Source organism: Eublepharis macularius, chromosome 1 (genome assembly GCF_028583425.1).
Source record: "Eublepharis macularius isolate TG4126 chromosome 1, MPM_Emac_v1.0, whole genome shotgun sequence".
In the NCBI taxonomy this organism is placed as follows: Eukaryota; Metazoa; Chordata; class Lepidosauria; order Squamata; family Eublepharidae; genus Eublepharis; species Eublepharis macularius.
Genome location: NC_072790.1, coordinates 200,348,679 through 200,361,442, shown reverse-complemented (window position 1 = coordinate 200,361,442; position 12,764 = coordinate 200,348,679). Strand labels below are relative to the sequence as shown.

General features: G+C 49.7%; 1 protein-coding gene across 1 annotated transcript; it reads right to left on the bottom strand.

Moving 5' to 3' along the window:
* Window positions 1-2,335: 2,335 nt before the first annotated feature.
* Window positions 2,336-7,575, bottom strand: LOC129337888 (uncharacterized). Its single transcript, XM_054991876.1, has 2 exons — window positions 6,542-7,575; window positions 2,336-3,002 (listed from the first exon to the last, which is right to left on the bottom strand). The coding sequence occupies exons 1-2, from the start codon at window positions 6,951-6,953 to the stop codon at window positions 2,401-2,403; spliced, it is 1,014 nt and encodes a 337-aa protein (XP_054847851.1). The 5' UTR covers window positions 6,954-7,575; the 3' UTR covers window positions 2,336-2,400.
* Between the last annotated feature and the right edge of the window lie 5,189 nt (window positions 7,576-12,764).

Here is a 12,764-nt window from a genome sequence, read left to right as displayed (position 1 = left end):
TATACAACTCTTTGAAGATAATCAATCTTGCATAAAGCTTGCAAATACAGAAAGAATTGGATCAAGAACCAAGCACATTGACATAAAGAATCACATTGTGAGAAATATGCAAGAAGATGGACTTGTTGAGCTACAGTACTGCCCTACAGAAGAAATGATAGCAGACATCCTCACCAAGCCACTTGCCAAAGAGAAATTTCAAAGTCTACGAGAAAGACTGAACTTTGTGGACTTTGTACACTAGACATTGAGAAGGGGTGTTAGAAATAACAATGTCTGGTGTACTGCAGCAGCAAGAAGTAAGAAGAGCCTACCATGCAGGGGGCAGCAAGGATCACTTAGTTAGGACAGTGAGAGTAGCACCTCTCTTGTTTCCTGGGGGTCATTTCCTTGTCTTGTCTCCTATTGGGCTAAACAGGGCAATATCCTGCTTCTTCTCTCTCCTGCCACACTTCTTCTCTGTCTCTGCAAGATGTAGTCAGATAGCTAGGATCTATCTCTCCCCCTTTCCCTCAAGTATGTAACTTCCTCAAATAAAGCTTTTGCCTCTCTGACCAGCTCGGCGTTTAATTCCGCAGCGTAGTTTAACACTCGCTCTAACATGTGTCACCCAGGGAAGTGGCACTTCTGGAATGCTCTCTCCCCAGCCACCCCCCACTCAGGATCCAGAGCAGCGAACTCTTCTTTCTTCCTTGAACCCTCGATATCTCAAAATACAGTATGGCAAGCTGTGCATGCCAAGTAGGTTCCCCCAAACTCTCATGTCTTGCCCTGCGGCACTGTCACATTTAAATCAGGCCTTAATACCAATAATTTCAGTGGTAATGATGCCAAGTTAACTCAGGGCAAAGCTTAACATGGTACTGGCCAAATTGGGAATGGATATTCCCAGTATTTTTAAAAAGACAGTTATAGCTGCAGAGGCTCTGATTGAAAGCTGGACAGAAGGAAAGAGGGGTTGAAGCCTTTCTGTGCACAGTTTCACTCACTGAAAAGAACTCTCGGCCCCTGTTGCCCCTGTGAATTTTGCCATGAACATATTCGGCAGTCAAATTTACCACGTTTGAAGGTTTGGGTCAGATGTGACCCAATCAGTCAGCCTATTTGTAACAAAAAACTACAAATGCCTGCTGAACAGGTTTGCATTGGGTTTTTGCAAAACTACACATGTGTGAAGAATTCAAATGCATTGGCAGCCATTGTACCCCCAGTCGGAAGTAAGAGACAGACACAGGCTTGGATAAAAGGGCCGTTTATTAAATGACCATAACAATAACATTCGGCAAGGGCTAACTGAGCGGTACAGGTCAAGCCCTGGGGTCAGCACCTGACCACCGCCTTGCCTGTCTGGGCGAGCCCCCAATGCCCCGGGTGTAGGCCATCTCCTGAATGGCTGCAACCCGGCCAGCTAGGCCCTGGGATCCCACTCAAGCACCTGTTGCGCCCCAGCCGCCAAGCATGAGGTGAGGTCTTGTTCCCGGGGATCCCCTCAGGCGTCTGCCCTCCCTGACGGTAGCCGCCCATGCATACCGCCCTAACAGCAGACCCTGTTCCCCAACCTTGGGGAATGCCACAGGGGCTCACCAGCCCGCACCCTATTCCCAAAAACTCCTGCCACTATCACCGACGGCTAAACCCAACAATACTCATACCACCGCCATTAGTGCAAGGTAGGCGAAAAACCCCCCTTCCACAACGCCAATCAGGGAAGGAGGGAAAAAATTCCTACCTGGCCCATAAATAGCAGCCGGCTATTCCTGCACTAAAAACAGGGTGAGGTGGGTGGGCCGAGCGCTTGAAAAATCTGACGCCGGGAAGGGGCAGAACGCGCACAAAAGCGCCAAGCTCCGCCCCTTCCCAGAACCCGGATGGAGAGGGAGGGAGTCTGCCTCCTTCTCCTTCCAAGGGCTCCAATTGCCGGCTCCCAGCTTACGCGGCGAGCCGCGGCTGGGAGAGCCGAATTGTACCCCCAGTCGGAAGTAAGAGACAGACACAGGCTTGGATAAAAGGGCCGTTTATTAAATGACCATAACAATAACATTCGGCAAGGGCTAACTGAGCGGTACAGGTCAAGCCCTGGGGTCAGCACCTGACCACCGCCTTGCCTGTCTGGGCGAGCCCCCAATGCCCCGGGTGTAGGCCATCTCCTGAATGGCTGCAACCCGGCCAGCTAGGCCCTGGGATCCCACTCAAGCACCTGTTGCGCCCCAGCCGCCAAGCATGAGGTGAGGTCTTGTTCCCGGGGATCCCCTCAGGCGTCTGCCCTCCCTGACGGTAGCCGCCCATGCATACCGTCCTAACAGCAGACCCTGTTCCCCAACCTTGGGGAATGCCACAGGGGCTCACCAGCCCGCACCCTATTCCCAAAAACTCCTGCCAACGCAAGGGTCAAGCCTCTGCTTAGACCCTCGCGCCCCACAGGTGGCCTAGCGCCACCCGAAGCCCTTGCCGCAGGTCATCTAAAAATAACTCATTGCCCTCAGGTGACATATGGACACCATCTCCTCTGTAGAGGTTGGCAAATTCGGCCCTAATCCTGGGGTGTGGCAGATAAATGCCCAAGCCCTGCCCCAAGGCCTTCCTGATGTCATGGTTGGTCTTACGGCGGGCCCTCTCAATAGCCTTGGGATTCAAAGCCTCCCGCCAAACTCGACGTTGTAGCATCTCGGACCATATAACCAGCACACCAGGCCATCGGTCGTTTATGTATGCTAGGTCCACTGCTACTTGCACTGACAGGGCCTTACCCTGTACCATGCCAAGGTCATTCCCACCCAGGTGGATGACCACAATGTGCGGGGGCGGCTGCAACCGCCCCCTAAACAGGAGAGGCAAGAGGCCCGGCCACCTGAGGCCCCGCCGTCCCTGCCACTCCACTGTGGCCACAGCACTCAGGCCCAACTGGGATCCAATCGGCGTGTTCTTAGCTTGATTGGCCGCCCAAAACACCATGCTGTGGCCACATATCAGGATCCTCCTCCTCTCATGGCCCGACACGGCACCTGGAGAAAGAGCAATTAGTTCGCCATTTAAAATTGCTGTAGGGGTCGGACATAAGACCTGAAAGCTCTCGACCGCCACCTACCCACTTTCTGAATAGCCTGAGGGGGGTATCCCAAAACTGCTGCCGTGGAGGCCGCACCAATCCGAAAGGAATGAGTGCCGAATTTGACCCCCGACAAGCCTAGTTTCTTGAGTGCCCTCTCAGTTACTGTCCAAAATTGATACTTGGTCAAAGGAGCTTGGTCCTCGTGTAAGAACAACAGCCCCTGGGCATCACCCCTAAGTGCGGTGTATTCCTTGAGGGCTTTAACCGGGCACAAGCCCGCCTCAGAACAAGGGCCCAAGTGGAAGGTGATTCCGCGCTGCTGCTGGTCCGTCTTAGACCTCCTAATGCAAATGGAGACGTTGTCTCCCACAAATTTAATATCCCTGGCCATCAAGGCCCTACCCGATAAATCAGAGCGCGATGAAGCAACCAACTCACTAACTCGCAGGGCCCCAAAAAATGCAGTTAACGCTGCTGCATGGAAGAGTTTATGCTCAAACCTGGATGAGCACACTTCAGCCCATGCCGCCCCAAGTCCCCGCAAGACCGAAGGAGATATGGGTTGTCTAGGGTCAGAGGGCGTCCTTTTTTCCCTAGACCATCCCTCCAGCACTTTCCTAATCCTAAAGGCCCCTGTAAATTCCGCTAAGCCCCGTGATTTGCTGGCGAAAGCCAGAGCGGCCAGTTGGCCCCTAATAGATTTAACTGCAAGTCCCCTGTCCCTCTGCACGACGCAAAAGTGCAGTAAATGTTCCTGCGGAACGGGCCAAACATGCTGGAGGTTGGCTGATGACCTAAACTGATGAAACTGTCCTACCGCACGGTCGTAGGCCCGGCGTGTGCTAGGAGCAATGGACAGCTGGATTGCTCTATCTACCTCCGCCGTCCAAGCTCCCACAGCTCCCATGGCATCCTCGCGGGCTGCCTGTCGGCCCAAGGGGCAAGCTGCCAGAATCGTTCCATCTGTTGGCGAGACAAAGCGTCTGCCACACCATTGCTAACGCCTGGAACGTGCCTAGCCCTAAAAAGTATGTTCAGCTGAAGGCATTTAAGTACAAAGGCCCTCACCAGCCGCATCACCCTGGGGGATCTGGAGGTCATGGTGTTGACTACGTGTACCACCGCCAAGTTGTCACACCAGAAGTGGACAGCGTGGTTTGCCAACTGAGACCCCCACAGCCAAAGCGCCACTACCATGGGAAAAAACTCCAAAAACGTAAGGTCTTTGGACAATCCCTGGGCCACCCAATCAGAGGGCCATTGGTCAGCACACCAATGCCCCCTAAAAAAGACTCCAAAACCAGTGGAACCGGAGGCATCAGAGGTGACTTGGAGTTCAGCTTCTAGCAACAAATCCTCCCTCCAGAAAGTCACCCCGTTGAATGCGGCAAGGAACTCCTTCCAGACTAGCAGGTCCTCCCGCATACCTTTATTAATTCGTAAGCGATGATGAGGTAACCGTAAGTTCCCCATAGCATCGCACAGCCGTCTGAGAAAGGGCCTGCCGGGCACAACGGCCTTGCAAGCAAAATTTAAATGGCCAACTAACTGCTGCAACTCAAGGAGGGACACCTTGTCCCTACTCAAGCAGTCCTCCAGTCTCGCTCTAAGGTCTGCCACCTTCTCTAGTGGCAACCGCAGAGTTTGTTGCATGGTATCGAGCTCGATACCTAAAAACGTCAGGATCACCGACGGTCCCTCCGTTTTTTCATGGGCCAAGGGGACCCCTAGCTCCTCAACAAGCTCAGTAAAGGCTGCCAACAGCCGGGCACACTGCCCCGAACCCGCAGGCCCAGACACCATAAAATCATCTAAATAGTGACAGGTGTCCTTGCAGGCACAGCGGCGACGCAACTCCCATTCCAAAAAGGAACTGAAGCGCTCAAATGCAGAGCAAGATATGGAGCACCCCATGGGTAGGGCCCTGTCCATATAGAACTTGCCCTCAAATGCAAAACCCAGGAGATCAAAGTCTCCCGGGTGAACGGGGAGCAGGCGAAAGGCAGACTTGATGTCGCACTTTGCCATCTCGGCTCCCACCCCGCAGCGTCGCACCACTTTGACTGCTTGGTCAAAGGAGGTGTAATGCACTGAACAGAGTTCCTCGGGTATGCCATCATTCACCGAGCCCCCTCTTGGGAAAGAGAGGTGATGAATGAGGCGGAACTCCCCCGGCGCCTTCTTCGGCACCACCCCTAAAGGAGAAACCCTGAGGGACGGGACAGGGGGGGCATCAAAAGGGCCCAATACCCTACCCTCAGCACATTCCTTTAATATCTTACCACGCACCACATCTTCCATGCCAGCCATTGATTTAAGGTTGGCTGCCATGAAAGGTGTCCTAAGGCCGTGAAACGGAATACGAAATCCAAACTTAAAACCCGAAATTAAATACTCAGCGTCCCGACGCCGCGGGTAGACCTGAAGCCATTCCTCAAGTACCCTCAGCCTTACCGGGCTGGGACCCTTTGCCAGCACCAGGCTGCTGGCCGCCGCCGCCCCCAAATCGCTTTCCTCCCTGGCCACCCTGCCGTCCCTTGGGACAGGCAGAGTGGGCATGGGGTCCAGCACAAGTGGGGCACTCGTGCCGGAATTTACATGCTCGCTTAAAACAGACCCCTTTGGACATGAAGTCCCAGCAGAGCAGCCGTGATTGAACCAGCTGCCCCGCAGGGGTGCGGGGACCCAAACCTTGAACTGGCTTGATAATCAAATGACCGCTATCGGTCCTATCCCCCACCGTTGACTTTGAAGGAGTCATGACCTGGACCCAAAGCTGGACCCAAATCTGATCCCACGGCAAACTAGGGGTTAAGGCGGCCCGCATTCGAAATTCCTCATCGTAGCGCAGCCAGGCCCCACCCTCAAAATCAGTATAACCCCTGTAAATAATGTTCATGTATTGAAACAGGGGAAGGGCCCTATGCGGCTGCGCCCTGGCCAGAACACCCGCATACACCAAAAACCCTGGAAGCCAATGGGCCCAGGTTCTATCGATCCGCCTCCGGCGGATCCGCTCCTTGTCCCTATCCTCAAGATCATCTTTATCCTTCTTCTCCAGTTCCCTGAAGAGAAGGGTAAAGACATCAACATATTCTCCCCGCAAAATCTTCTCACGGGTGGCCTGCGTCAGGTGATCCCCCAATGGCAGCGCCGTATCCCCCGTAGGTAGGGCCCTATACGGAACCACACCAAATCCTTGCATCCCATAGGGGGGCAGGCCAGGCTGAGTCCCGTAACCATAGGGCCAACCAGTGCTCGATGAATTATGCCCCTGCCCGTCCCAGGCAGCGGCCCCTGACGGCAACTGCTGGCACAAGGAGCCACTGGCACACGTAGGCCAAATGGGCTGTCCTAATGGGGGCCAAACTTGTGCGTTATAACCGCCAGAGGTGGAAGGAAGCGACACCCCAGAAGGAGTGGACTGCCCTCCAGCCCCCCACGGCCAAACAGCGTTCTGGTGTGTGTGCAAGTGCGCCTGATATTCCGTACCTTCAGCCAGAGGAGAGTCCACCGCCACAGCCACCTGTCCACAGTCCCCAGGCCCAGGCAGATAGCCTTCTCCTTCCGCTTCAGGCGCAGTAGGATGATGATGATGACTGGAGCTAGGTTCCCCTGTACTCAGGGCTGTCATCTTCTCTAGTGCCAACAGACGAGAGGCAAATTCTTTGTTAAATCCCACTTTTGCGACTCGTTTCGCACCCCTACGTGGCTGAGGTAAATCTCCACCCACTGCCAAACCCGCTGCCCTTTTTTCCAGAGCGGCCATGCGCTCCATCAACTCCTGCCTACTAGGGCCATCCTCATCATCCGATGAGGACAGAGTTGGAGGAGGTTTCTTGGGTGCAGGCCGTTTCACCGGCTGTTTGCCCTTGGAAGGGCCCCCTCCCTTTTTGGGTGGCATGCTTTAGCAGGCTCAAGGTGAGGTACAAGAAACAAAAGTATCAGCCTCGTCCCAGTAGGTGTCACCAGAAGCCCTTGTCAGAGCAGTTACAGCTCTCTCCAATAGGAGTCGCCCAACCTCCCCAGTAACAAGCCAAGGCTGCAGTGACCACACTCCCCTAAAGATGTCGCACAACTTTCCCCAGCAACAGGAGTCACCTGCAGTGCGGCTAACACCCACCAGGTGGTATCAGCCACACACACCCAGCCAAATGACCCCCCTACAAGAAGCCAACGGCCTACAGCAATGGGGGAGGGGTGATGGGGGGAATAATAGCCCCGGGGGGGAGCCCCTAACGGGTCCGAAAAGCCCACCAGGCAAGGGTAGTGCCACGGGCAAAGCCAGGCCCACTAGGGCCAATTGCTGTAGTGACAGCCCCGAAATGGCTAGCCCACCAAAGCCCCCGGGCCCGAAAAGATCCGCGCCGCGCCGAGCCGCCGATACCGCGGCGGCGGCGCCCCACACACTCCGCCGCCGTTACCACGGCGGCGGCTCCACAACTCCGGGCCGTGCACAGCCCGCAGCAGGCCCAGCCGGCCCGGCCAAGCTCCCTGCTGCTGTGCTGCAAAGCGCCGGAGCACGGAGCAAGTCCTCCAACTCCGAGCGCTTGAAAAATCTGACGCCGGGAAGGGGCAGAACGCGCACAAAAGCGCCAAGCTCCGCCCCTTCCCAGAACCCGGATGGAGAGGGAGGGAGTCTGCCTCCTTCTCCTTCCAAGGGCTCCAATTGCCGGCTCCCAGCTTACGCGGCGAGCCGCGGCTGGGAGAGCCGAATTAGCATCACTGCATTTATTTATGATTGATGTATCTGATTTGTGGATGATTTGATTAAAAGGGCCATCTACTCCCTTATGAACTACTACCATCACCTTTTGTGGCCCTGCTTTGGGTTCCCCCCACCTTCTGAGAATGGGTGACTTGCAACCTGGGAGAGGGGCCCTTCTTGATAGTTTTAATAGTTTTAATGATGTGTTGGGTTTTTAGGGGGGTTGGTTTAATGGTTTCTAAATGTGGTTGTATTATGTATGTTTTAATTTGTTAGCCTCTTCAGTGGCCCTTGTGAAGGCAGAAAAGAGAGGCAGACATTTTGTAAAATAAAATATCTCCCAGCATTTCATCTAGTCTGGCCCTGAGCAAAGTTCTTACATGTGTTCCTGTACCTGGAAGTTATGATGTTATTTCCAAATTCAGTAGATTCCATCCCTTGCCACCAAATCATATTTCAATTTGTAAACTTGAGTTCACAAAACATTTTAAAAATGCTTTTTAAAACACATTTGGGCAATTTGGCCAAAAGTCTGCTTAACTTGAAAAACAGTTTAAACCCTTGGAATGGATGCAGATCTTTCAAGACACTCTGGATGATGCAGAAGTACAAAAATCAGGCTCATAAACTGCCTGTATAAGGCATTGTTGTTACTTATGATGATAGTTCATTCACTTCATTCCCCCCCCCTTCCAGCTCACAGAAAAGATTAAAAAACTGGAACACATTGGATGATATAGGTTTATTAAAGGGAGAATTAAACTTATCCTGCTTCTACACTCATCCAAAATTAATAAAATGTGTACAATTACAAGATGGGTACAGCTCCAGCAGCAGCCTAGGGCTCAACTTAATCAAAAGAGCACATGTTGAATGTGCATAAGTTAGTTAGGGTTAATCCACTGAAGACGATCCCGCCCTGGTTCTAATTATGGTAGGTGATAGATTGCAGAATGAGAAAATAGGAAGGAGAGATAATGCTCTCCTGATGGCCATGTGAAGATTCGTATATTTAATTGAATTTAGGAGGCTATTCTTGGGGGCAAACCATTTCTATTTAAAGTGGAAGACTGTTTTCTTGGGGTGTTTCTCCCAGGTGGGCATAAGAAACCGGAAGCTGAAAAGACAGGATATAAATAAAACTAGTCAACTGGTTATATATGTAATGTATGTAAACTGATTTCCCTCCCCCAGAAAGAAGATATAAAATAAATAAATCCAGCTGTTTTTATGAAAAATATTGACATATTTAAGGGTCTTCGAAGTTTGTAATACTGATTTGGGTCAGTGGAGTTGCTGAAAAGTACCCTGGATGCCAGAATTTAATGCTACTATGTTCAAAAACATCTATCCCCTCCCCCACTCAGTTTGTAGGGTTATATTTACAATTTTATGAAAATCCAAAATCTTTTTCCAGATTTTTGTTGCTAGAAATGCAATGCGCAACAATTAAATTCTGTTGAGGAATAGCAAAAAAAAAAAGTTTGGAACATATGGACTCTCTGCCTCCTTCAGGATTTTCAAAATCTGGAGAACTGAAATTTTCCTGCTGCAAGCAAGGTAGCAGAGTCTCCACTGGGTACCCAGAAAAAGTTTCCCTCATGCCACCTAGATTTAACTCAAACATTGCAAGAACAAAAACACAACATTGCAAACTTCAAAAGTATCCGGTCTGCTTTATCTCCTCACATGTGGCAAAACTAAGATGAAACCTGGTGATGGTGGAGAGTGCCATAAGTCATAGCTGACTTATGACTGTGGGGTTTTTGAAGGCACACCCCTGGGGAGGGGGGCGTGGTTTGAAGGCAAAGAGACTAACAAAGATGGTTTTCTATAGTTTGTCTCTACATAGCAACCCAGGTCTTCTTTGGAGGCCTCCTGTCCAATTATTAACCAACCTTGCTTAAGCTTTCAAGGTCTGATGAGGTCAGGGCAATGTGTAACCTACCTGTATTGAATACCGTCCAAATATGTGTAGTGCATCTTTTTCATAGACATGAGTCATGAATATTTTTAAAAGCTGTCTACTGTGGGTGAAAAGTAGGACACATTTTAGTAAATTGTATTATTTTTTATTTTATTTTTATTTTACTTCATTTAAATGCTGCCTTTCTTCTCCAAAGGGGACACAAAGCGGCTTACATCATTCTCCTGTCTTCCTATTTATCCTCATAATTGCCCTTTGAGGTAGGTTAAGCTGAGATTGGCCCAAGGTCACCTAGCAAGCTTCCATGGCAGAGTGGAGAATTGAACCTGGTTCTCCCAGATACAAGTCTGTTACTCTAGCCGCACTGACTATTACCAGAACAAAAGCGCAGAAGAGATCTGACTAAAAATATTTTCTCACATTCTGTGGAAGATTTAAAGTTACCAAGGGTACAGAGAAATTGAGCAACAGTTTAGGGTTGCATGCAGTAATTACAGATTGAAGGTATAGGTTTGATCTCAAAAACTAGTACTTCTAAAATTCTGAGCTATTAAAATGCCTGCTATTTACTCTTCTAATGCATCTTTTATGTCTTTCTTTCAGGGCCAGGATCTTGGGTTTGCACTTCTTAGGTGGGGTGGCTGGTGACCAGAAGCAGGACTTTTTCAGTGGTGGCACCTTGGCTTTGAAATGCCCTCCCCATTGAGGCTCGCCTGGCACTTGTCATATTCTCCTTGAAGTGCCAGACCAAAGCATTTTTTAAAAAAACAGGCTTTTAACTAAGGCAAACGTTTTTGTAGCTGTTTTGTGGTCTGTTGTGAGTCTCATTTTAGATTGTTCTATGTATTTTATGCTGCTCCTCCAAACTGAGATATGAACAAAAACTGGTTTCCTTGCACATATGGCTCACTGCAGAATCAGGGTGCATGAATTTACAAGATTCATTAGTTTTTTTAGCTAAACATTAAATTTGCTGGGACAATGCAAATTAAAACCCACTCACAACCAGGTTCATCAAAATTAAAACAAATACGATTTCTGCCTTCTCGCCTCCTGTTAGAAGCTTTTATGTTTTGATTTTGTTGGTGGTGAGGGGTTGTCAATTTTAGTGGATTCCTTTGTTGCTGCATGAAATCATTTTTCTTTGATGGGATTTTTTAAAAATACTTTTCTTCAGGGTCTTTGTTCCAACTTTCTGAGTGTTTTGTGAAAAGCTTTCAGTTCCCTCATGCATGTACGTATAGAGAGAGAAGCTGTCAAATAATTTGCCCTGTTTTTCAGGTTAGTGATATATCCTTGTTCAAGTGGAGGTATCTGTTTCTGATTTATTAACATTTGATCCTCTGGTTTCCTGCCATTGATCAAGCCAAATACTCAGCTCAACTGATGAGTTTTATATGAAATCTGATATTCCAGGAAGACAGAAAAGTGAGTACCATTTTTAATATTTTCCAATATCCAAATCCATGGCACACACAAAAGGCATCAAACAATTTCAGGCACCATCTATTTTATGGTGTGTCCTTGCTTTCAAACTATTTTTAAAGGGGGGGGGAATGAATTTATCAATAGAGCAGATGTTTGCCTGGGTCATACACATCCTGTAAATTGTATATACATTTACACCCTGCCGCCAAAACATGGTTTCACCCTACTACTGAGTGCCTGTCTGCCATTCAATCTTGAGTTAAGTCACGGTCAAGGAGGTCAGCTCTTTGGCAACATCTGCATTTGATCAGTTCACACAAAATGGGGGACCTTCTTTAAGCCTACCTACCCTGAAGTACTTTGAGAGGCAGTGCATAATAATACTTGATTCACTGCGACTGCAGCCACTGCATTTGAAAGCACCCCCACCCCTTTTCAGAGAAGGGTGAGATAGAAGCCAAGTCTATGAAAATTAAAGCTGTCAGTGTGCTTTGCTTTGCAGATACTTCCCTCCACATCTGAAAAACCTTTCAAGAGTTTCTCTCCTTTAGATTTCGCTGCACTGATTGGCTGTATAAAATTCAACATTTGACCCAAATGGAAATATGGTAATGATTTAATTTTCTATAGTGCTTTCAGCAGCACAATCCTAAGCAGAGTAACTCCAGTCTAAGCCCACTGAAATCAATGGGTTTAGACTGGAGTAACTCTCCTTAGGATTCCACTGTATATCTCTTTTCTCATAAGAAATAATGCTCTCTCATGAGGACAAAAACTTGCCCCATGTTACCTAGAGATATGTGCTTTGCATTTTTATGCAATGACTAGATACACTAGGGCTTGCTACCAGGCATGCATTTCAGGGCCAAATCCACATTACTTCTTTTTTTCCGCGTTTTCCCCGCATTCTCCCCGCAATCCCGAGTGCTGGTCACATTACCTCATTAAACAGACGCATTTCATTCGCATTTCTCCCGAATATGTGGTCACAGGTTTTCAACGGGAGTTTCACGGTGGCCGTGAACGGGCCAATGCGCAATTTACGCGGTTTTTTTAAAAACCACCCCCCTTCCTGTCTCTCCGGCCGTTCCGAGAGTTCCTATTGGCTGATTCAACTTGCAAGTGCTCCGTAGTCTGCAAAAGACTGTTTTTGACTTCATAGCATTGGATTTATTGATTATGCTGTTTCTGAATCAAATCTGGTAGTTTGAAAAATCATTTTGGGGTGAATCCATCCTCAGAACGGACTCGCAAAACTTCCTTTTTAACTGTTTTTTATTTTTTTATTTTATATTACTGTAATATTGAAATTACAGTGAATCAATCATTCAAAATAAAGAAAACAGTCGCTGCCGAGGGCCGCCCCAGCGGCGGGGCTGGAGGCGCTGGGAAGCCGGCGGGCTCATCACTCGCCTCCTCTCCCGCCGGGGTCAAGAAGGTGCCCAGCAGACCGAGTCGAAGCCCAGGCACAGCTGGAGGCTCCCGGCTCAGAGCGGAGAAGGGACTGGCCAAGGCATCCCCGGCTGAGCCGAACGGCGGGGCTTGCGGGGGCTGCCGGGACAGCAAAGGTGGCTTGGCCCGTGGGCTGGCACATCCGCGGAGGGGGGCTGAAGATGAACAGGGATTTTAAAAACTGCTGCCCCGGCGGCGGG